This window comes from Curcuma longa, chromosome 7 (assembly GCF_044706935.1).
Source record: "Curcuma longa cultivar G26 ecotype Majalengka, Jawa Barat chromosome 7, ITB_CL_G26_1.1, whole genome shotgun sequence".
Lineage (NCBI taxonomy): Eukaryota > Viridiplantae > Streptophyta > Magnoliopsida > Zingiberales > Zingiberaceae > Curcuma > Curcuma longa.
Genome location: NC_133867.1, coordinates 4,730,040 through 4,753,485, shown reverse-complemented (window position 1 = coordinate 4,753,485; position 23,446 = coordinate 4,730,040). Strand labels below are relative to the sequence as shown.

Genomic DNA, 23,446 nt, shown 5'->3' with positions numbered 1-23,446 from the left:
TTCTTTCCACCTTTTTTTTCTCTAGTTCGGTTTTCCTTTCTCTAACATGATATCAAAGCCATGATTTCTCTAATTTTTTTCATCATTCTATAGTAATTTTGCTTCTATCACCGCCGCAAGTGCGCATATTTTTCTTCTCTTTCTTTATCATCGCTTTTTTCCCCCTTCTCTCTTTTTCTTCATTCAATGTCGAATACTCAAAGTAGATGTCAAATTTGTCTCAGACTTGGGCATATTAGTACTCAATGTCCTAGACGATATGACACAAATTTTATCTGCGGTCCTAAAGATTTAAGACAATCGACTATTTCACCTATGTATCCTAAAGTGCTCTCGTCTGTGCCTACTCTTGATAAACCACCAGAATTTTCTTCTACTGAATGGTATATTGACACTGGAGTAACTCATCATGTCACATCAGATTACAATATCTTTACAGAAGTAACACCATACTATGGTTTGGACACGGTGCAGGTAGGCGATAGCTCAGGTTTATAAATTACTAATCTTGGAAACACATATATTCATTTATCTAATCGTACTTTTCACATGTGCAACATCTTTCACATCCCATCTATTACTAAAAATTTATTTTCCGTACGTCAATTTTGTCTTGATAATGATGTCATTTTTGAATTTCATGGTAATCATTATTTTATAAAATCTAGCGGAGCAAATACTATCTTATTTTCTAGGGGAATTTGAATTGGTTACGCCCCTATTCTAAACACAAACTTGATTCTCGTTCACTACAATGTGTTTTCATTGGTTATAGTAATTTGCATCATGGATATCGTTGCTTGCATATACCTACAAGACGGATATATACTTCACGGCATGTTACTTTTGACGAGTCTTTATTTTCTTTTTCGACAGCTTCTTCAATCTCTTCTCCAAATACAAGTGACACTTTCTTGATGACACCTAACATTGCCGGAGGTGATGGCATCCTAGGTCCTGCTCCGGGGCTCTTTAACAACTATCTTATATCATCCGAATCACCTCAAGTTGTGCTCCAACAAGAGCAAGATGCACTAACAAAAGGGATAATATGTTGGATCCTATTCCATGTCCAATCTCGGAAGCCTCACCAACCATAGATAATATGCTTTCTAACTCTGACTCCTCAAATAATACAGGTCTATCATCGAATTCACCATGTCAGCCCACTTCCTCATCGCCATCAACAAGCGATTCAAATGATAGTGATTCTCGTCGTATGCTTCCTTTAAGTGACATCTATGCACGTTGTCCACTAATGACAACCCGATATCCCCTTCCACAAGCTTTAGTAGTTTCTTCAAAATCTATTGAACCGACTTGTTTTTCGCAAGCGAACAAGGATCCGAATTGGCATCGTGCAATGTCTACAGAATTTGATGCACTTCTTCGCAATGGAACATGGGCTCTAGTTCCGCACACTCCCTCCATAAATGTTGTGGGCTCTAAATGGGTATTCCGTCTCAAGCATCGAGCTGATGGTTCTCTTGAAAGATACAAAGCTCGTCTTGTAACCAAAGGATTTAATCAACAACCAGGTATTGATTTTCATGACACCTTTAGCCCCGTCATCAAAATTACATCTATCAGATTATTATTATTATTAGCTGTCAGTTGTAATTGGTCTGTACGACAATTGGATATTTCTAATGTTGTTCTTCATGGTCATCTTGAGCAAACTATATTTATAGAGCAACCACCTGGGTTTATCCATCCACAATTTCCATCTCGTGTTTGTCAACTCAAGAAATCCATATATGGTCTTCGACAAGCTCCTCGTGCGTGGTTTTATCGATTATCTACTTGGTTACAAGCTCAAGGATTTTCTGGATCAAAAACAAACTCTTCTCTCTTCTACAAATATAATGATGGATCTATGATATTTTTTCTTATTTATGTGGATGATATTTTATTAACCTGCAATGATTAAAAGGGCATCACAACTATACTTAGTCTTCTCAATCAAGAATTTCCTATTTGAGATTTGGGCAATGCTCGTTTTTTTCTTGGTCTTAAACTAATCCCACATGATGAGGGTTGTCTCCTCTCTCAGAGCAAATACATTATTGGACTTCTCCAAAGAGCTAAAATGGATGGTGCACGTCCGGTCTCCACACCAATTGCTATAAGCAATGTATCTACAACTCCATCATCTCCAACTATGTCTGATCCTCAACTCTATCGAATTATTGTTGGAGCCTTACAATATGTCACTATCACACGACCTGATATTACCTTTGCAGTAAATCATGCTTGTCAATTTATGCATGCTCCAATTGAACAAAATTGGGATAATGTAAAAAAAAATACTTCGTTATCTCAAAGGTACTATTTTACATGGTCTTCTTTTGTATCGTCATTCTTTTAGAGACTTGCATGCTTATAGCGATGTGGATTAGGCAAGCTCTGCTGAAGATAGACGTTCTACTAGTGGGTATGCAATATTTCTTGGACGAAATCTTATCTCATGGAATTCGAAAAAACAACCTACAGTATCTCGTTCAAGCACTAAGGTTGAATATATGTATGTTTGGGGCCTTTGGGCTACGCATTAATCCTTCGAATGATAACATCCAAAAGTGATCTATAATTGGCAATACGAAGTTTTTCTGTTGCGCTTAAAATTTCTTAATATTGCTCACGCGATAAATACAATTTCATAGATATTTACAGAACTACCCCCGCGGTGACTTCCTCTTATTCTCTCCCATGGACGCCTTCTCAACTCTCTTCTCTCTCTCTCGAACCATCGCATCATCGATAATATCAAAATCTTCCTATCAAAACCTTTCCAAACCCTAGCTCCGATCATTCTCCAGAACGGCCTCCGTTCCCCTCTCATCTAGCCGATTCCACTCCGGCGAGATCGATCGATTTTTGGCTTCCGATTCTCCAGTTGGCCTAGGCTCGCACTCTGGAGGCACGGTCGATTCGGGCTGCGAAATTACGGTTTTGAGGCATGGGGTTGGGTCGCTGAATGATGCCGGAGCTGCGTAGCGGAGCGCGCAGGGGCCGGGCGCAGGCGAAACCAGTGGTTCAGGCTGAGCAGCCGAAGACAAGGCGGAGGCGGACGGCGAGGAATCAGCAGCCAGTGGGCGAGAACCCGCCGCCGCTGAGGAGGTCTGCTGAGCGTGCGGAGGAGGTCGGTTTAGAGGAAGGTCGCGGTGAGGTTGGCGGTTTGGCCCGGGAGGATAACCGGGAAGGGGTCGGGGAGAGGAAGATGAATGATTACGATAGTGGGGCGAGGAGTGCGGATAAAGTCGCTGGCGGGGAGGACGAGGGGAACGCTGCGCCTCTCCCTGAAAAGGTGAGACCTTTAACCATTTTTTTTTTACTGATTGCGCTGCTGTTGATGAGTGCCTTGTATTTGGATTGGCTGTGAGAATCATGCTTACTGGCTTTATTTTATTGTCTCGTATATAACTCAGTTTGAAGCACATGAAGTTTCACGAAATAAATTTCATGGAAAAGAAATTCTGTAAGAGTCTATTTCTGTAAATTGATTCATTTTAGGTTTTATATGCTTATCCAAATTTCAATTCGTATTTTTAACCTTGTAGCCTAACTCTACATTTGATGGTTTTTATTTGGGTTAATTGCCTCACAGAAGCTCGAGTATTATGTTGAAATTTTTTTGGTTGTCCAATCATTATGCCATCCAATGGAGTGGTTGGACGACTGATGAAACGTTCTAATGCTCACCATTCTGGTCAACATGGCTACAAATGGATGATTTGTATTTGTCCACTCACATATCTTACTTGTTTTTGATATCCCTCATCCTCAATTGTACACAGTGATATATTGATGCTTAACAAGTTAACATAATAGGGCTTGAGGCTTATAAAAGAAGTGACGGAAAAATAAAGAGGGCATGAGATGTGAGTGTCATGGGCAGTGTTTTTAGCCATATCAACAAAGTGAATACATTAGCTGTATAAAAAGTGTTCTAGGTAAGAAATTGAAGGAGGTCAAAACGATCTCAAGTCTAGTTAGGATCTGCTAGGTGTATTTTTGGAGGTCGTGTTGATTGTTAAACTTGGAAAGTGTAAAGGTTAGACATTTTCAGGTTATTTGCCTTCTTTTTAATTTCTGTCTATCATTTGTTTGGTTAACATGGCTTAAATATGAACTTACTAAGGGTTCAGAAGAAGTTGGAATAGTTTTTTTCTCTTTTGATGCCCTATTGCCTTTGCTTGTCGAGTTTCACCTACTTCACTAAGTTCAATATATTTACAGAATTTACAACTTGGTCCCTAACACTTCTTTACAAGTTGGTTTAAAGATATTGAGTTTAGCTATTTAAAATATGCTCAATTTAAGGTTCTTTAAAGATTTAGTCAGCAAATCTACCATATGACGGTTGGCGCTCAGAGATGTATTGTGCTGATCTGATACAATGCTCGATTTGAAAAAATTATTGGGGTTCATTCTCCTAAGGATGATTGATGAGAGGGATGTAATATAATATTACTTTATTTTCCCAAAGGTTGTTGCTAGGTAATATAATATAACTTTATTCTCACTTTACATTTTGCAATCCTAAGTTCGATATTTTACTGGAAATTCCTCATCTATTTACATGTAGGTCCTTAACATTTTAAACAACTTGATACTGTAATCCATGACGTACAATAGGTTGTACACGATATTCTAATAAGGGACATACGACAATCACACATATCTATGGAAATTAAGTTCCATTTAAATAGCCCAGACTGCCCTATCAATAATATCTACGTTAATGTCTCCTATTGTTGAAGATAAGCAGGCCTATCCTATATCAATATATCTACATTTATGTCTTCTATTGTTGAAGATAAGCATCTGGGAGCAAGTTGTGATACTGTTTCAATACTAAGAGAGATTGCTTTTAGTGCAAGGAACGTCTTATCTCTACTTTCATTCATACTTATTATGATGCCTTTTATATTCTTGGAAAAATTGATCATTTTATCATTTCATAAGGTACAAGTCAGCAATTCACCACTGTACAAAGTTGAAAGGAAGCTAGGAAAAGGTGGATTTGGACAAGTTTATGTTGGACGTCGGATTTCGCCTGCCAACCCCAGTGATAGGACCACTGGTTCTAGTGCTGTAGAGGTGTGGTATTTCCTATTAACATAATTCTGAATGGTCATAATGCTTTTGACATATATTCGGTGCCTCCCAGGTAGCACTAAAGTTTGAGCACAGGACCAGCAAAGGATGTAATTATGGTCCACCTTATGAATGGCAAGTGTACAAGTAAGTTGTTTTTTTTGTATTTTTCAGCGAAAACTACAAATTTAGAGAAACCTGATGAATAATCTATTTGTGTAGCACTCTTGGTGGTATTCATGGGGTGCCAAAAGTTCATTACAAGGGTCGGCAAGGGGATTATTATGTCATGGTACTTGGAGAATTTTTAGCTCTTCTGCCTTTAGAGTTTGTAAGATGTTTTCTAATAACAAAAGGCAAACTGCAGATTATGGATATGCTGGGACCAAGCCTGTGGGATGTATGGAATAATAACTCACACACGTATGATTAATGCTGAATCTTGGTTAGTACTTGTTTTGAATTGGTTAACTTGCTAATTTTCATCTCTCCTGTTATGCAGAATGTCTGTGGAAATGGTCGCATGTATTGCAATTGAAGCAATCTCCATATTGGAGAAGATGCATTCAAAAGGGTAGAAGTTTACTGTTTGCTTTGCATCTTAGTTTGTTTTTTTATGTGTTAAGAAAACACTATAATTAATAAGAACTTTTCACCTACCTTTTTTATATGCTTTTTTATGTAACTACTGCCATTGCTAATGTCAGTTATGTGCATGGGGATGTGAAGCCTGAAAATTTTTTACTCGGACCTACTGGGACTTCTGAAGAAAAGAAATTGTTTCTTGTTGATCTTGGCTTAGGTAATTAATGTGCTTGGCTTAGCTTGTTTAATTTTTTAATTTTTTTTCAGTATATGTCACTAAATAGGATGTCTTATTAAACTCTTACATTCTTAACTGACAGCCACTAAGTGGAAGGATAGTTCAACAAATTCACATGTTGAATATGATCAACGGCCAGATGTTTTCAGGTAATTAATTCCTGCTACACCTTTAACATTAAAAAAGGCTGTCTACTTTCTCAATTAGATTTTAGATTTAGTTTAACCATTAGTAAAATTTAATTCTGTTTGTGTTCTATAGGGGGACTGTGCGCTATGCTAGTGCTCATGCTCACCTTGGGAGGACAGCAAGCAGAAGAGATGATTTAGAATCCCTTGCTTATACACTTGTCTTTCTTCTCCGTGGTCGTCTACCTTGGCAAGGGTATCAGGTAGGCTAATTTGCACTTTAATTGACGTTGTCCATGCTTATCTTCTTCTTCATACCTTTCTTTGTGTTCTATTAGGGTGAAAATAAAGGTTTCCTCGTCTGCAAAAAGAAGATGGCTACATCTCCAGAGTCTCTTTGTTGCTTTTGCCCACAACCTTTCAAACAGTTTGTTGAGTATGTGGTTAACTTGAAGTTTGATGAAGAACCTAACTATGCTAAGTGCATCTCACTTTTTGATGGCATAGTAGGTCCTAATCCAGATATTAGGCCAATTAACACTGATGGAGCTCAAAAGGTATTTCAATTTCCTATATTTGTATCTTGGATCTATTTATTTACCTCCTAGGGTGATTATGTAACAGAATGTCCGGTTTTTTTATATAAAAAACAGTTAATCTAAAATGTCTTCCCATGTTGTAAAGCTTATATATCAGGTAGGCCAAAAAAGAGGTCGTCTAATGATGGAAGAAGAAGTTGATGAACAGCCCAAAAAGAAGATTAGAATGGGGTTGCCTGCAAATCAATGGATTAGTGTTTATAATGCACGACGACCTATGAAACAGAGGTGTTTATTATCTAGATAGTTGTCTCAGTATCAAATTCTTAGATAAGAGGAACTTGATAACCAAGTCTTATACTCTAGGTACCATTATAATGTTGCTGATATGAGGCTTGCACAACATATCGAGAAGGGGAATGAAGATGGTTTATTCATCAGTTGTGTGGCATCTTGTAACAATCTTTGGGCCCTAATCATGGATGCAGGCACAGGCTTCACTGCTCAGCTTTATGAGCTATCTACAAACTTTCTTCACAAGGTGAGTGATGTTCTGATGCACTATATGTTCTAATCGCAATCCTCCAACCCTAGAACCAGATATCATGATGTGCTTAACATGGATAACTGAATAGTTTTTAAGCGTAAATTATTCCATATACATTTTTTAAATGTTTATCTAGGCCTGTGAATTGACAATCTTAACTACATTTAATAAAAATTGACCGTAAGGCTCTAGGTATCATGCAACATAAACTCCTTATTATTGGTTCCATTTACAATAGTTTCTGTGCATTAGCAAAAGTACCACAAAATACCCATTAACAAATCAAATCCCAAATTCTAAAACACCTTTCTTTTTGAAATATGGGTAGTACATTGATTACTAGTAAAGTAGACCTACCGCGCGTATAATTTACCCTTTGTGATAGTTTCTGTGGCTCTCTCACTGACAAATATGTGAAACATTTTTGTTAAATGTAGTTAACATTTAATAAAGTAATACATTGAAATTACTAGTAGACGTAGTGTGTATATAATTTACCCTTTGATTAATGCTTTTCTGGTAAACCACTTCCTCTTTCCCTTTGAAGGAATGGATAATGGAACAATGGGAGAAAAATTATTATATTAGCGCACTAGCAGGGACAAACAATGGCAGTTCCTTGGTGGTTATGTCCAAAGGTGATCTTCTTCAAACATGCATCGGCTCATTTTCAATTTCAAAATGTTCCACTGGCTTCATCTGTTCGATGATTTATTACAGGTACTCTCTATGCGCAGCAATCATACAAAGTGAGTGAGTCATTCCCTTTCAAGTGGATAAACAAAAAATGGAGGGAAGGTTTTTATGTTACTGCAATGGCAACTGCTGGCAATAGGTGGGCTGTCGTTATGTCTCGTAATGCTGGTTTCTCTGATCAGGTCAGTTCCATTTCTCACGTTTTGACTAAAAAGATGGGAAATAAAAGGAGCAAAGGAGAAGGAAAAAAAATAAGGGTTGTTCTATGTCTTGTGTTTTGTAGTTGAGGCCTTTAAGGTTTTGTATTCTATGCTGCATGATTTTTGATGCAAAAGTCAAATCGCCTAAATCATTTTAATTTTCAGGTTATTGAACTCGACTTCCTTTACCCTAGCGAAGGTATTCATCGAAGATGGGATAGTGGTTACCGCATAACAGCAACTGCCGCAACAGGTGACCAGGCTGCCTTGGTGCTTAGTATACCTAGAAGGAAACTACCAGATGAGACACAAGAGACTCTTAGAACATCTGCTTTTCCAAGTCAACATGTGAAGGTGAGAGCAGTTACTTTTGAGTGAACGTCACTATCAGTGTCTTCCCTAACAAAGAAATGTTATGTTTGCTTCTAGGAGAAATGGGCGAAAAATCTATATATTGCATCCATTTGTTTTGGCCGAACTGTCTCATGAAGTTTCTCACCTCCACCCGAACCGTTAAAAACTTTTTGGCAAATTGCAACACCACTGGTGGTTAGGATTATCTTGTCAAGGCACCTTTCATTGCTATGTGGGAAACCAACTTACTTGTGCCATTCTATCGAGTTTTGAAGATGCCTTTGCTTGTGCTATCAAAATATATTTGGTCTTCAGCATCTTCAGTAAATTTAAGCCTGTATAGTTACTAATATTTAGATTGAGACTGCTTATTTTTGCAGAAAGTTAACCATCTAGTGGATGCGATCATTTACTAGAACTGCTGCTTTATTTCGGTTGCTCTACTGCCAGTTGCTTTGCCGCCTAATTTATTTTCCTTCGATTTTGGTAATTGCAACAACACACTAAAAGTAGTGATGGACTGGAAATTGGATTTTGATATGTTGGGATCATGCTTTTATCCAACTTGCTATGCCTATTCCATGATATTGCTCTTATTGCAAGTTAACAACCTTCTATCATTGTTATTATATTCTCATTTATATTTAGATGAATTTTATTTGATGATAATTTCCATGCGTTCGATATTAATGTAAACCTTTGGGTTCAGGGCATACTTGACAAGCACAATTGGTATTGTTTTAGTGCTTCCTTTTCTACATTCGCAGCTGAATGCTTGAGTTAATCCTGTAAACATAGCACATTATAGTTTTATAATTGCATAGAAAGGTTATGGTCATTATTTGTTAGCAAATCATTATATCTTATTTCTTTTAACAATTAGGAACTTTTAATTTTCTGTTGATAATAAGGTTTTTAATTTGTCAAACTCATTAATCCTAAGGTGATCGATGTGATCTCATAGAAATTTTTTTTTATCGAGATAAATTCAAAGAGTATTAATGTTGAGGTTATTGACAGTTGAACTTCATGATCGATTCATTATCGTAGAGTGTTATGCTCTATCTAGGTATTAGAATAGAATTGTGAGTTGCAACATAGTTGTATGTTTTATGTATGTTTCAATTGGGAATTGAATTGTGATATTTGAGATCTATGGACAGGAGATGATTTGAATTAACTTCAAATTGGTCTTTGATATATTTTAAAAGCATTCAAATTAAGGGGAAAAAAATAAATTTTTAGTAAAAATTAAAAGGTTCTCTTTTATTTATTTATTTTTATCAAAAATGTATTTTATCTGATATTTTATCTTAAAAATATTTTTATTTTAGTATTATTATAATAATATTAGTTAAAATCATTATAATATATATTAATTTTTTAAAAATATTACTTGTAACATTGTTTAAAATTGTTAAAATGTGAAATAATTTTGAAAAAGTTGTTATAATAGTATTAGTTCCGGTTGAGATTGCCGGGTGGATGCGTCATTCGTCACACAACATCACGATGAACGTCGTGAGGAGGAAGAAGATGGTGAACTCTTAGATCTGCAAATACTAACATGAAGAAAGGTCAGGGGGTGTTCTTGGCTAGACTATTTCGACGCTTAAGTCACCAGAGGAGGAAGAACAAAACTCAAGTTGTAGGAAGAAGTAAATGCTTTTGGTATTGCATACCTGTTTATGTAATATCAGGGAGTTATATAGACAGAGAGGAGAGAGAAATATATCCGCTTGTGTTATCGTTAATTAAGAAAAATATTTTGTGCAATAGATTTTGTTAGAGGAGTGTTATTAAAGAGAATATTGTTGTGGTAGCGGAGATATCTCGTCAGAGTATGAAGAATATCTTGCTGTGATCATCCATGATTGTAATAAATGAAATGTTCCCTCACCATCATAGCTACGTGTCATTAGACTGTCATATCTCTTGGCAGCAGTGATGGGATATTAGATTTGATGGTGATCACTAAATAAGATGAATCCGAGGATTTGATTGTGACCGACAAATCAAATGGATCAGGGTTCAAGTGGTCAAGGGGTTATGAATAAGTCGAACGTATTCGATTAAGTTCAGTCAATCGATTAAGTCAACTGCAATAACCGGGTCTTCCTTTGCCCATGTCACGTGTTTGGACAAATCATCTTTCTGTGTCTGGCGTGTTCCGATCTAAGACTGATCTTTACGGGTCAGATCATAATACCTATAACAGTATTAAATTAACTTTTAAATAAATTAGAGTAATTTAATTATGTTAGAAAAATATTTTAATAACAGTTTCTTTTAAAATAAAAAAAATAAAATAAATCTTGTATTTTGATGTTTTTTAAAAATTAAAATGCCTTTTTAATGAAAATAAGATTTATTTATTTATTTATTTTTTAATTTTGCCCGATCAAAGTCTCTCCAAAATAATTTCGAGTTTTTGGCGGTTGAACCGGCTCCCAGCGCACCTTCACGACATTGACACGTGTCGGTCTTCTCCCACTCGGCAAATCGTCACTCGGGCGGGAAAAGCAAAGGCCGTTAGCCGTTTTCCAATCGCTGACCTCGCTCAGTCTCATAGTTACGAAATGCCACACCCACAGGTTTACCCCGCATGTGGGGCCCACAATTTAGAGGATAAGTCTCCCTCTTGTCGGGGCACTCAAGTTCCCACGATCCGAATGGAAGTGCCACCTCTTCGAATGATTAATCCGTTTTAAATAACCCACCGGCAGACCTGGATTGCGACTGGACAGGTCATGTGGGGCACACGAGAGTTCCCTTTCGGAAATGCCAGGTCGCGAGAACGGACCACGTTTCTTCCCCACGAAGCCAGCGGCGTTAGCAGACTTAACGCCGTCAAGTCTGAGAAAGCGACGGAGAGCAAGAGACGCGAGAGAGAACAAAAAGTTGAAACGAGAGAGAGACAAAGGAACGACGTCGAGGTTGGCGAGAAGACAAGAAGAAGCCTATCCGACAAACTCCGCCTCGCTAGGGCTTCGCCGGGTGGCTGATCTCAAGCCAGTCGTACGAAGGGGGTCCTTCGATCCGATGATCAAGGTACGCGACGCTTTTCAGCTTTCTTCGACGGAACTCGGAATCGTTCTTAAGTTGAATTTTCGAGACTTCAGTGGGTTGGAGTATAACAAGCAACATGGAAACTGTGCATGTCGACGCTGGAGCTGGTAAGAGTTTTGGCTTTTGATTGGTTTACTAAACTTTCAGTAGGTCCGGAATTACAGAAATGTTTCTTTTACGGTTTCAGAAAAAAGGCGATCGGATTTGATTCGATGGTTGAATACTCTTTTCGTGGATTTGAATATGCCTACGGGATCATCGGAGGAAGAACTGAGAGCTCTGCTATTGGAAGGCACTGTTTTCTGTGGAATTTTGAGCCGGATCAGTCCAATTTTTTCGGAGGTATGACTATGAAACGGTATGTTTTAGAGTTTGATCAGCTTAGATATTGAGTCTTTTGATAGTTGCTTACTCGCTGTTATAAAATGTTCTTGTGCCGCAGAGCCCACAGGATGGTTCTCCTGAGAAGCGGTTGATAAACATCAAAAAGTTTATCTCAGTTGTTGAGGAAATGGGATTCCCCAGTTTTAGACTTGTGGATCTGGAGCAGGTACCAGTCTACTCTGTTTAAAGTTAATTGGGGTTTAAACTACAAGCAAGGCCACATTTGACTTCCGTTTATGATCCAATAGTCAAAATTTATTTCCCCACCAAATTAAGCGTTCAATGCTTCATTTTCCTACTCGCTTGGTTTGTATTGTGCGTCGTCACTATTTCAGGCATCTATATCTAGAGTTGTGGAATGTCTCCTATCCATCAGGGATCACTTAAACTCAGACGTTGTTGAAGATTCTACTCCTGACCTGAACAAATCTGAAATCCAGCTAAGAAAGAGGTGGGAATTTCCAAAAGGTTAGTCATTTTATATGAAACTAGAATCCTTATCTCTCTCTTGTTGAGGTATAAATGTTAAAGCAATAAGAAAATTATTTTTAAACTCCTATGATTTAGAGTAGATTTAATCTGATTTCCCCCCCCCCCCCCCCCCCCCCCCCCTAGATTTGTCTCAGATTATTTTCTAATCTACCTGATATATTTTTCTGGTTCCCAGTAATATAATACCATTTATGCACTCTCCATTTATACTATGTATTACCTCAATAAAAAAAAAATGATCTATTGTGATAAGATATATTGAAGCTAATGACATTGCTCCACCATCAATTTTATCCTGGTATCATGTCTAATTTTAATCCTCTAGTCTGTCATTGTGTTCTTGCTTAGGCGGGAGGCTGCAGACGATTGCAGCCTCCTCCCTTTTCACATCCCTTCCTCCCTCATTCTCTTGCCTCCGCTGCTCTGCCCAGCAGTTCCATTAACTTTGTTGATGTTTTACTGGTATGCCATTTTTGCCTCAATTGTTGCGATTCCAAGTTCGATCAATGCTTCAGACATGCCTTTTTGCCTTTTGTCTCCCAGTTGACGTTGGACAATTGTTGTCCTTGCTCCACTGGCAAATCACCCTCACTGCACTTGCCACAAACTCTCATTTACTCCAGATTGATCACACCATTGCACAAGCAATTCTTGATACCTTTGCCATGACATCAACAACCTTGGCCCCTAATACCCGTCATTGCATCTCAAAATGAAGTATTGATTAGTATCACCATGAATCATTTGTGTTTCTTGAAAATTCTGTTGTATTGTAAAACATGCAGATCTGCCATGGACCATGTGGGTTGTGTGATTTGGTTTTAAGTGGTCATCCAGAATCAATGACACATCACACATATTCAATAATTCTGAAATTTGCATATCAACTTGGGCTAGGTGTGTCGTCCCATCTGGTTTCAGAAGAAAATCTCCAAATATTTTTTGCATCTCTAGTTAGAGGGGTTGTTAAATTAAGACAATTATTTTAATCTCCAACCTGATGTAGTCTGATTCCTTCCGGACTTGTCTCAGATATTTTTTTTCAATCTACCTCAGATATTTTCCTAATTCACTCTGAGATAATATCATTTATGTATCTATTTATGTACTCTATTTATATTCATGCATCACCTCTATAAAAGAAGATCATCTATTTTATTCAGAAATCAGTCAGCAACATTTATAAACAACTTTCACAGTACGACATCTTTCGATGTGGACTAAACTTGAGCTGTTATGTATTCCCTCACTTAAGGTTTGATGTCTTTGCCAAGGCTCTATGTTCAACTCATAGCCCAAACCATCCATAATGACCATATGTGAGTTCCAACCAATAATGGTTCAACCACATGCACCCATTTCAGACTGGAATATTTTACTATGTTTAATTTTGGTACCAACTATAACAACCTGCTTAGCTGAGACGATTGGTTCATTAATTTTGTTAGGCACAAAGTGACTTAAAATGTTTAAACCTTGGGCTCTTGATAGTTTACTCATCTGAGTCTATAGATGCCCACTATTGGCTTTGCAATTTTTACATAGGGCTAAACTTGGGTTGTTAAATTGGTACCATGGTCTCTTCTTGTCATTGGAAAAATATATTGATTTTCAAATGGAAAAGAAATGCATATGGCTGTATTATGATTGTTTATTAAAGTATTTTTTTGATTTCTTCTTTGCTTTTTGAATGTAAGTGGCATAAGTTGACACAAAAATTATCTCTTTTGGTAGGATCATCCTCTGAATTTCATCGTGCCAGGCATAATTTTCATCAAGTTTTTCAGTTGAGACAAGGGCATAATTCTGGTCTTTCAGCTGCTAAAGTTACAGAAGTGTTAAAGTCAAACTGTTTAGATGTAAGCTTTTAGATGTAGTAACTGTGATGGACATTTATTTTGTTGATTACAATTTCTTGTGCCTATTCTTATGACATGTTGGAATTCAGAATGCCCCAACTCAATCACTTTTAAGCATTACAAATGGAATTCTAGATGAAAGCATTGAGAGAAAGAATGGGGAGATATCTCAAGTATGTTCTGTGTTCTGAGGAGAGCAAATAGTTGCTTTACTCTACAAAATCTTGTGCATATCTTGCCAAGTCTATTTTGACTTTTCTGAGTTGATGACTGGTTCTCTGCTTTTCAATCCTCAGCATGTAGCATGTTTATTGAGAAGAGTTATGCAAGAGATTGAGCGTCGTATTTTAACTCAAGCTGAACATATAAGAAATGTAAGATAAAATGAAATGACATTGAATGATATTTGGTTTAGAGCTTTCTAATAGCCTCATATGTGCAGCAAAATAATCTCATTAAAGCACGTGAAGGAAAGTACTTGTTAAGAATTAGGGCGCTAGAAGAACTAGCAAAAGGGACACATGAAGAAAATCAGGTATTCAGTGATTAGTTCATGTATTCCCACCATCCATCAGTGCAAGAGATCTGTTTTGCTGATAAATTCCATATTTTTATAACTGTTGCAGATAATCATGAACCAGCTCTTGCTGATAAAGGTAGAATTTTTTCTGCCAATCACCAATAACAATTTTTATTGTATGAGAATATTATGATGTCTGAATCTTGCATGCTCCTTGTTTGTGAAATTCACAGCATATAAACTTCATCTTCATGTCTCCTTAAATACATGTTCATGTCTGCTCTTAAATTTTATTTCTTATATGTTAACAAGTGATGTTATAGTTTTAAGAGAAATATTTATTGTTTCATTGTGGAAACAGTACAGAATCTCCAAGCCTCCTAGTTTACTTGTGTGATCTCTTACATATTGATATTTGTAATTTATATTGCATAGGTATAAATGCTAGTATATAAATATAAACTGAATTTGTGTCCCATAAGCATTAAAATATTTGAATCGCAGTTAAATATTGAAACTGAGAAATAGAGAATTTAACCAAAGCAAAACTATAATTGAGTGGCAAAATGCAGATTAGGATAATAATGAAGAAGGTAGTAAAATTAAGATGGGTAGGCAAGCAATCAGCATGAGAGAGTTTGATGTTTTGGATGTACTATCAACAGGAAGGAGGCCCTGATGATGATGATGCAACTTCCAAATGATTTAATAGGGAAGAGGATTCCCCCACGGGATGGCACAATTGGTACTTGCATGTGGTGGTGTTGCAATAGGTCATGGGATCGATCCCCATCGTGTGCGGAATGTTTCGCTGGTTCACTAACCCTCTCATGCAAAGGGCCATTGTGCTAGGCGAAGTCCCTGTGATTTACCTCCCTTCCAGATCGTGTGGGGCAGTCCTGGAGGGCCCCTCGGATGAGGGTTATCACCTTTTGCTACAATAGGGAAGAGGACAAATAGAGAGGCTTGTGATTTTTTTTATAATAGTTACAGATTAGTTAAGAAAAAGTAGATTCAAAAAGGCTGAAGATGATTTTTTTAGATGGATATGCATAGATATTGGAATATTACTAGGTGTGAACAAATGCTTTTTGCTCCATGATAAAATAAGAGTTGAGATGGTATGGATGTGTTCAAAGAGACCTAAGTAAACTATTAAAAGTAATAAAGAGGCGATTTAAATCAAGGTTTAAAAGTCTCTTTTTGTCTTACAGTATCAACCTTTGGTTGGAATGAGATGTGCCAGTGTCATACTGGTGATCTCGAGCCTTGTGTAAGTGTTTGAGTCAGGCTCTAATATAAGAAGGAAGTTTTATGGCAAGCCCTAACAGCAGTTAGAGGAGGAAAAAAATGTGTTCCATTCCATCTCTATGTTGTTTCAATCCTTCCAAACAAAGATGAAAAGTTGCACAAAGGCGACCTAGGTGTTGTTTTGGCATCTCATAGTATTTTGCATGTTGTTGATAAAATGGTATGCTTTAACCATGCCAAACAGCAGAACATGAGATTTTAAACTATGATTTAAATAGTATATCAAATTCTATCATGCATGCATATTTAGAAACAAATTATCAACCCCATCCACAAAATCGTTGCATGTTTCATGTAAATTTTTGAAGTATTTAAGATGATTAGGATCTCTTATTAGAAAAGTTAAATGGTTTCATAATTTGTATAATAGGATAAAATAAAGTAAATTGACTGATGGAAATTTTGATGCTAGTATCTTAATGATAGCTTAATTTGAATCATGTAGTCGTCATTCTTAATCAAGTATCTAAAGCTATGGGGTTAATCTTCAGTCTTCTAGGGAGATGCTTCTTTTAATGGTTTGTATAGAAATTCTTTGCAGTGGGGTTGCCATATCTGCTTAGATTCATGGGAATTCTGGCTTTGAAACTGCGTAAACTAATAAGAAGAGGTTGGAGATTCTCTTAGATTTGCTGATATACAATTTGGGTTGGTATTTATTTAGCTCAGGTTATTTTTTTCATGTTTATACTTTAAGGTTGGGCATAGTTAAATATGTTCCCTTTTATAGTAGCTTTTGATAGGAGGGTAATTATGTATTTGAGAGGTTTTCATTTTGTTGGTTAACTCATGTACATATTCTTTCTTCAATATACCTTCACTTGCCTAGGGCAAAAAAAAAAGGATGCTTATTTCGAAAATGTTAACATATTCATCTCAGCAATTTAGCTTCTTAACTTCTAGAATTTCTTTTCTATTATTAAAATAAAATTATGTTATATTTTTAACAATTTTTAATTGAGGTAGAGTTTATAACTTTATTTCGGTGCTATGTCCTGATAAAATTCTGTATGATTTTTGGCTTTTCTGAGTTATCTGGCATTAGAGACACTGATGTGCCTTTTAACTTATCTTAACCCTTTTACCACATTATAAGACATTATTTGTTGTACTTGTTCTCTATTGCTTTTGACCAGTGCTTATTTATGACACATGCATATTTTTCTGTAGGCAGAAAAAAATAAGATAGTAGAAAGGGGAAAAAATGGAAAGCAAGATATGATTAGGTTGTCGAAGACAAAAGAAGACTTGGATAATGTGATTACAGAGCTTAAGAGGGAATTAGAGATGAGTCACAAAAATTATGCACGATGCTGCCAAGAAATGGAGGACAAAACAAACAAAATCAAGGGCCAGTTAGACAAGAAGACAAAGGAAGTTGAATTCTTTCTAGAAGAATTGAAAAAGAAGATCAGAGAACTTGAAGAAACTTCAAAATCTCAATTAAATAGCTGGAAAAATAAGGAAAACAAAATTGGAAGTTTCATACATTCTCAACTGCAATTGATTCAGGTTTTGTTTGACTTTATTCTTCCCTTATAGCACAATTAAATAGATGGAAAAATAAGGAAAACAAAATTGGAAGTTTCATACATTCTCAACTGCAATTGATGCAGGTTTTGTTTGACTTTATTCTTCCCTCATAGCATGTGTTTCTCTGTTAGACTTAAATTCTAATGTCTCAGGACTTAAAGGAATCATCTAGCTCAATCAAGCAGGAAATCATTCATTCTCAGACAAAATACCAGGATGAGATCATTAATTTGGGTACTGAAACTCTGAATCTCTTTTTGCATTATTCTATTTTTTCCCCTTCTGATCCAATACAAGCATTTTGCAGGATTGAATCTGAAAGGGTTAGCAGATGCTGCTGATAATTATCATAAAGTTCTTGCAGAAAACCATGGACTCCATAATGAGGTCGAGGAATTAAAAGGTAATTCTTTAGGCATAATATGACAAATTATGAAGTTTTCTATTTTCTGTTCTTTAGGCTTTTTTTATATCGACTTTGCACTTTGTAGGGAATATTAGAGTATATTGCCGCATAAGACCATTCCTTTCTGATCAAAATGCGAAGTCGACAACAATAGATTATTTTGGCGAGAATGGTGAGCTCCTTATTAGGAATCCCTACAAACAAGGAAAAGATGGACACAGGATGTTCAAGTTCAACAAAGTCTTTGGTCCTACTGCATCTCAAGGTTTAAATTTTGTTGATGATCTATTATTTCATTGAATGGTTTCTTAAAATAATGCAACTGTTATTGTTTTTTACTGGAATGCAATAAGATTTAATAATTTAATCAGGTGAGATTGAGTTCAAAATCTTGATTGTTAATTTCTATTCATAACACTTATTTCAGTTTATCTATTGTGCTTTATCAATAATAGCTGAAATATACTCGGATATTCAACCATTAATAAGATCTGTTCTCGATGGCTACAATGTATGCATTTTTGCATATGGTCAGACTGGCTCTGGGAAGACATACACAATGGTACACTTTTTGTTCCTTCTCATTAATGAATTTTAAATCATTAGTTTAGATTGTTTGTTTCTTTTTACCTGTGATTTCCGGAATGTTGAAAATCTTTCTTGTTTTAAGAGTGGTCCTAATTTAGAATCAGTGGAGGATTGGGGACTGAACTACCGAGCTCTGAGTGACCTTTTTGAGATTTTTGAAAGACGGAGAAATTATTTATATGAAGTTGGAGTCCAGATGGTTGAAATTTACAATGAACAAGTGCGTGATCTTCTTTCAGGGGATGACCCTCATAAGAGATATCCTTTAAGCACATCTTATTTTAAAAATTCTCTTAGGAATATTCATGTTTTACTGGAGATGATTGGGATATTGACCTGATATGTAGCTCAATCCTACTCAAAATATGCCTGCTGATTGTAGATGTAATTGTGCCTACATGGTAAACTTTTGTTCTATCTCTTGGTCTGAGAAAGTCTTTAAATATTGTTGGAACCCAAGTGCAACTTATTTACCTTAACCTACCAAACACTTGGTATTTGGAGTATCACTCAACCAAAGGGACTTGTTGTTCCTGATGCTAGCATGCATCCTGTCAAATCAACCTCTGATGTTCTGCAATTGATGCATATTGGGCAAACAAACCGAGCTGTGGTTTCAACTGTTCTCAATGAACGAAGTAGTAGATCTCACAGGTCATCCTTCTATTTTTGCAGTTCATGCGTATACTGTAGTTTTCCTTAGCTATTTATTCCTGATTATTTTACTGCAGTATCCAGACTATCCATTGTCGAGGTGTGGATTTGAAGACTGGATCTACATCAAGGGGTTGTCTTCATTTTATAGATCTTGCAGGTAGTGAAAGAGTTGAACGTTCTGCGGCAACTGGAGACAGACTTAAGGAAGCACAGTATATCAACAAATCTTTGTCTGCTCTTGGAGATGTTATATTTGCTTTAGCACAAAAATCTACTCATGTTCCATACAGAAACAGTAAATTAACACAAATTCTTCAAAGTTCTTTAGGTGACAACTCTTTTATTTGTTGGAGATTCGTGTTAGCTGTTAGCTGTGCAAATGAGTCCTCATTATTTGGAACACTTTCACAACAGGTAAACAAGCGAAGACAGTTATGTTTGTTCAAATAAATCCAGACAATGAATCATATTCTGAGACTATCAGTACTCTAAAGTTTGCTGAAAGAGTGTCTGGAGTTGAGTTGGGTCCTACACGCAGCAACAAAGATGACAGGGATGTCAAAGATTTATTGGAACAGGTCTTTTCTCTCGTCCTTTCTGGAAACACAATACATTAGCCTCTAACTTCAACTTCCTTACAAGTTAATACTTGCAAATTTTTTCAATAATATTTTCCCAAGGACATGAAGTATGGAAAAGATCTCTATGATTTTTCCTGAATTATGTTAACGTAGTTTTTAGCTTCTTCACTTGAGGTTGTAAAAGAAAATTACGGTAGTTCGTAGTCATAGAAGTAAACGTGGGTAGAATGTGAAAGGAATTTTGATGAGGGTCATATATTCACCAATGTAAATGGTGATTGTTCTTCAAGTTCATTTGTCTTAGATTACCATCGACATATTAGTTTTAGTACAACTCAACTGCTAAGGAAGCTAAATATCATCATCATTGTTGTCATCGTCGTCATTGTCATCATCATTGCCATCCTCCTCTTCATCATCATCATTGCCATCATCCTCTGTCATCATCATCCTCATCTATCATGTTGTTCATCAGGTTGCCCCCGGGGTATAGCTGAGTTGGTTACGACGGAGCAGAGTTGTAGAAGTAGGCAAGGGTTCGAATCTCGGCGAAGCCGAGACAATGTCCTCCTCCGTCATGGTCAACTGCAGTTTCTCGATTTACCTCCTCACAAATGGTTGTGGGGCCGACCGATGTGGGGTCGCTGAGGTGGTGGATTTCACCTTTATTGCAGAAATGTTGTTCATCAGGTTGTGCTTATTCCAACTATTTGGGCTCAGCAAGTTCCATAAGCTACAACAAACCAAATTCTAGTTGGATCATTTATCCTTATCCTCATTTTGTTTGTCTTGGTAAAATATTTCTTATAATGGTCAGATAATTTTGTTCCATGAACCATCCTGTAATAGAAAGACTTCCTGACTGTAGTTATGTTTTGCAGTTAATTTGCCATGCTTAGTGTTCCCTACAGAGTTTCTTTGCAGTTATCCATAAAACTTCATTGTTTTGCAGGTGGCATTTCTCAAAGACACAATATCTAGGAAGGATGTAGAAATTGAACAGATGCAGATGCTGATAGATCATCAGACTGTATCGATTAATGAGAAGTATGCAGTGTTAGGACACTCTTCATCCGCTCCTGGTATCCTTCCCTTAGAAGGAACTACAAGTCCTCATTTGCCTCATGGGATGCTAGTAACAACTGATAGTTTTGCCTCGTATCTTGAGAACCAAACTCAATTTACTGAAAACGATTGCACATCTAATGGAGGGGACAAAGGTCAGATCTTGCGAGCTGGTGCTGACCTTGTTGGATTCAGAGATGCAGATTTAGAAGACAGAATTAGTGACATATCTGATAGCGTCATATCAATGGCGACAGAAACAGATGGTTCTGTAACAAGTTCCACTGATTTTACATTATCCCCTGGTACTTGCAAATCAGAAGAGATGAAAACAGGAAAGATGTACGTTTCTGAAGTGCAGAATTGCTTTTATCTATCAATTCAAATAAATTTATTGAGACTTTTCGTAAATCTGTTGCATCACTGGATTTTTTTATCCAGAAATGTTCTCTCTCAAATTCTGATGTCAATGTTGTCTCCATTTTCTTTGCTAAATGTTTTGGCTTAAATATATTTGGTATCTTCTTTCAAATCTTTTACTTGTTTTCTTTTTCTTAATGCAGAGCAAAGATTCAGTCAAGATTCTCTAGAACGGTAGTGAAGGTAGGGCAATCAACAAATACCAGGACGAAGTTGAAAGAACTCTCAAAGTCTGGAGGTATGCTATGAATCTATCTCAGCTCCTTTTGGTTTTGTTCTTTCAATAAGTATGATTGATTTCCATTTAAAGATGTTATTGGAAGAAAAATTGAAAAGACTCCACTGTTGCTGTGGATGTTTAGATACAATATAATGCTTAGTTCTCAGTTTTCCTCTGTGGAGCCAATGAAGACTAGATTTTTGGAACGCCTTAATAGTCGATCTTATTGAAATTCACATCATACTCTATATATATAGCGTTCATGGACTAGCTGTACCTATTATCAATATCATCAACCAAATCCGAATGAACAAATGAATCTCACCAACCTATATTGGAGTTTATTACTCATTTTTGTACTCGATTCATTTTCCCATTACTTCTTCAATCGAGAGAGAAGAATAGTAGGAATTCTCTTTATCCCATTAGGCGAGATACTGTCCTCATAAGTATCATGGCTGTTTTTTACATGACCATTTCAAGAAAATGAAGGGAAGTTGGGGAAATAGCCGATACTATTATAAGGATTCCTCTTTCCATGATCATATTCTAGGTTGGATCTATCTCTCTAGCAATCAAACATCATCATAGGGAGTAACAGATCTGTTGCATATCTAGTTAGGTTTAATGCTAACTTGTCTAGAAAAAAATGCTTCTTGATTACATCAAGCATTAGTATTAATCCTCCTCACATCACCAGGCACAAGCAAAGCAACTAGCAATAGCAGCCAGGCAACAGCTACCATGAAGCCTACAAAACACTGGCACTAGAAAAAGTAGATCCTCCACAGAGCAAATCTATGGAAGGTCAAAAGTTAAGAATGCAATGTATGTGCACTTCATCTGTCAATATACACTCTATAGATCGAAATCTGTATCAAAGTTCAAGTGATAGTTTAGTTTACGTTGTACTTTGTATCAAAATGATGTACAGTGAAGTGTTCAAATGTACCTCCAACAGTCAACAAGGAATGACTTATACATATCTAAGTCTGTTGTTTGTCACCCCTATGCATGTAATTGAGTTGGTATTCAAGTGGTAGATTTGCCATAAAGGAGCAAAGTTCAAATCCTCTAAGAGTCATTCTCTTAGAAAATTAGTTCTTCTTATCTAAGAGGTTATTTGGTACATTGTACTTGGATTTTTCTTCCCATTTCCGATTACAATGTAAATTTTAGATTTAACTACAGTGATATCGTAAGTGATATTAGACATAACGGAAGTGACACAAATAGGAATATATATATATAAGAGCATTTGCCCAATGTAATTAAATCCCAAAAGTTTGATTGTGTTTATCAAATTGCTTCCTAGATTTACCCAATTAATTTCAAAATTAATAGATTTGAAAAATTGGATATCTAAATTTTTTTAAAAAAAAATGCTTAAGGGCATCTCTAATATGGTCAGAGATCTAAATTAGCTTTTTTATAGTCTCCCCTATATCATTTCAAATGCATAAAAATCTATTATGCTCTCCACAATAAAAAAAATCACCTTCTAATCTCAAATTTCATTGTTAATTAATTACGACTTTTTGGTCACATAATTAATTTTGAGAGAAAAAAAAATTTTGAATTTTCACTATTGTTCTTAACTAAAATCCTAAAATCTCAAATCTCATGCTCATAATGGTTTGAGTTTTTTTTTCCTTCAATTTTTTAATTTCACAAACCTCTTAAGAATTCTTGCATCGAAGATATCTCTAAGTTTAGGGTTTCCTCTTCAATAAAAAGTGGAAACTGTCACTCCAACGATCTGACACGGTCGGTCCTACGACCATTTGTAAAGAAGTGAATCAAGAAATTACAATTGATCACAACGGAGGAGAGCATTACTTTGACTTCGTCGAAATTCGATCTTTATCCACTTCAATAATTTTGTTCTATTATAACCAACTCAATCATATTTACAAAATAAACATTTACAGTGTTATTAAGAGGCTTGATGTAT

The 23,446-nt window shown here is 36.3% G+C and overlaps 2 protein-coding genes across 2 annotated transcripts; both read left to right on the top strand.

Annotated features, from left to right (window-relative positions):
- The first annotated feature begins 2,725 nt into the window (after positions 1-2,725).
- On the top strand, positions 2,726-8,926 carry LOC141831530 (casein kinase 1-like protein HD16). Its single transcript, XM_074718906.1, has 16 exons — positions 2,726-3,307; positions 4,969-5,103; positions 5,174-5,247; positions 5,323-5,392; positions 5,468-5,523; positions 5,603-5,674; positions 5,808-5,902; positions 6,006-6,072; positions 6,185-6,314; positions 6,390-6,608; positions 6,736-6,878; positions 6,957-7,131; positions 7,685-7,775; positions 7,858-8,015; positions 8,199-8,387; positions 8,463-8,926. Exons 1-16 carry the CDS (start codon positions 2,978-2,980, stop codon positions 8,520-8,522), a joined length of 2,064 nt encoding a protein of 687 aa, XP_074575007.1. The 5' UTR covers positions 2,726-2,977; the 3' UTR covers positions 8,523-8,926.
- A 2,396-nt stretch (positions 8,927-11,322) lies between these two features.
- On the top strand, positions 11,323-22,458 carry LOC141831657 (kinesin-like protein KIN-14C). The gene is made up of 21 exons (XM_074719066.1): positions 11,323-11,563; positions 11,644-11,798; positions 11,899-12,006; positions 12,176-12,308; positions 14,067-14,191; positions 14,281-14,364; positions 14,488-14,565; positions 14,634-14,726; positions 14,818-14,847; positions 17,193-17,534; positions 17,708-17,789; positions 17,863-17,958; positions 18,047-18,226; positions 18,417-18,523; positions 18,632-18,807; positions 19,039-19,203; positions 19,281-19,534; positions 19,621-19,784; positions 20,740-21,194; positions 21,416-21,510; positions 22,193-22,458. The coding sequence occupies exons 1-21, from the start codon at positions 11,533-11,535 to the stop codon at positions 22,261-22,263; spliced, it is 3,024 nt and encodes a 1,007-aa protein (XP_074575167.1). The 5' UTR covers positions 11,323-11,532; the 3' UTR covers positions 22,264-22,458.
- The last annotated feature ends 988 nt before the right edge of the window (positions 22,459-23,446 follow it).

Excerpts from the sequence above, each read along its gene's own strand:
- LOC141831530 (XM_074718906.1), top strand. The coding sequence starts at position 2,978 with ATGATGCCGGAGCTGCGTAGCGGAGCGCGCAGGGGCCGGGCGCAGGCG. Across the intron at positions 5,524-5,602 it reads TGGAATAATAACTCACACAC|AATGTCTGTGGAAATGGTCG; the intron begins GTATGATTAATG and ends CCTGTTATGCAG. Across the intron at positions 6,879-6,956 it reads CGACGACCTATGAAACAGAG|GTACCATTATAATGTTGCTG; the intron begins GTGTTTATTATC and ends CTTATACTCTAG.
- LOC141831657 (XM_074719066.1), top strand. The coding sequence starts at position 11,533 with ATGGAAACTGTGCATGTCGACGCTGGAGCTG. Across the intron at positions 19,204-19,280 it reads CGAAGTAGTAGATCTCACAG|TATCCAGACTATCCATTGTC; the intron begins GTCATCCTTCTA and ends ATTTTACTGCAG. Across the intron at positions 21,195-21,415 it reads GAGATGAAAACAGGAAAGAT|AGCAAAGATTCAGTCAAGAT; the intron begins GTACGTTTCTGA and ends TTCTTAATGCAG.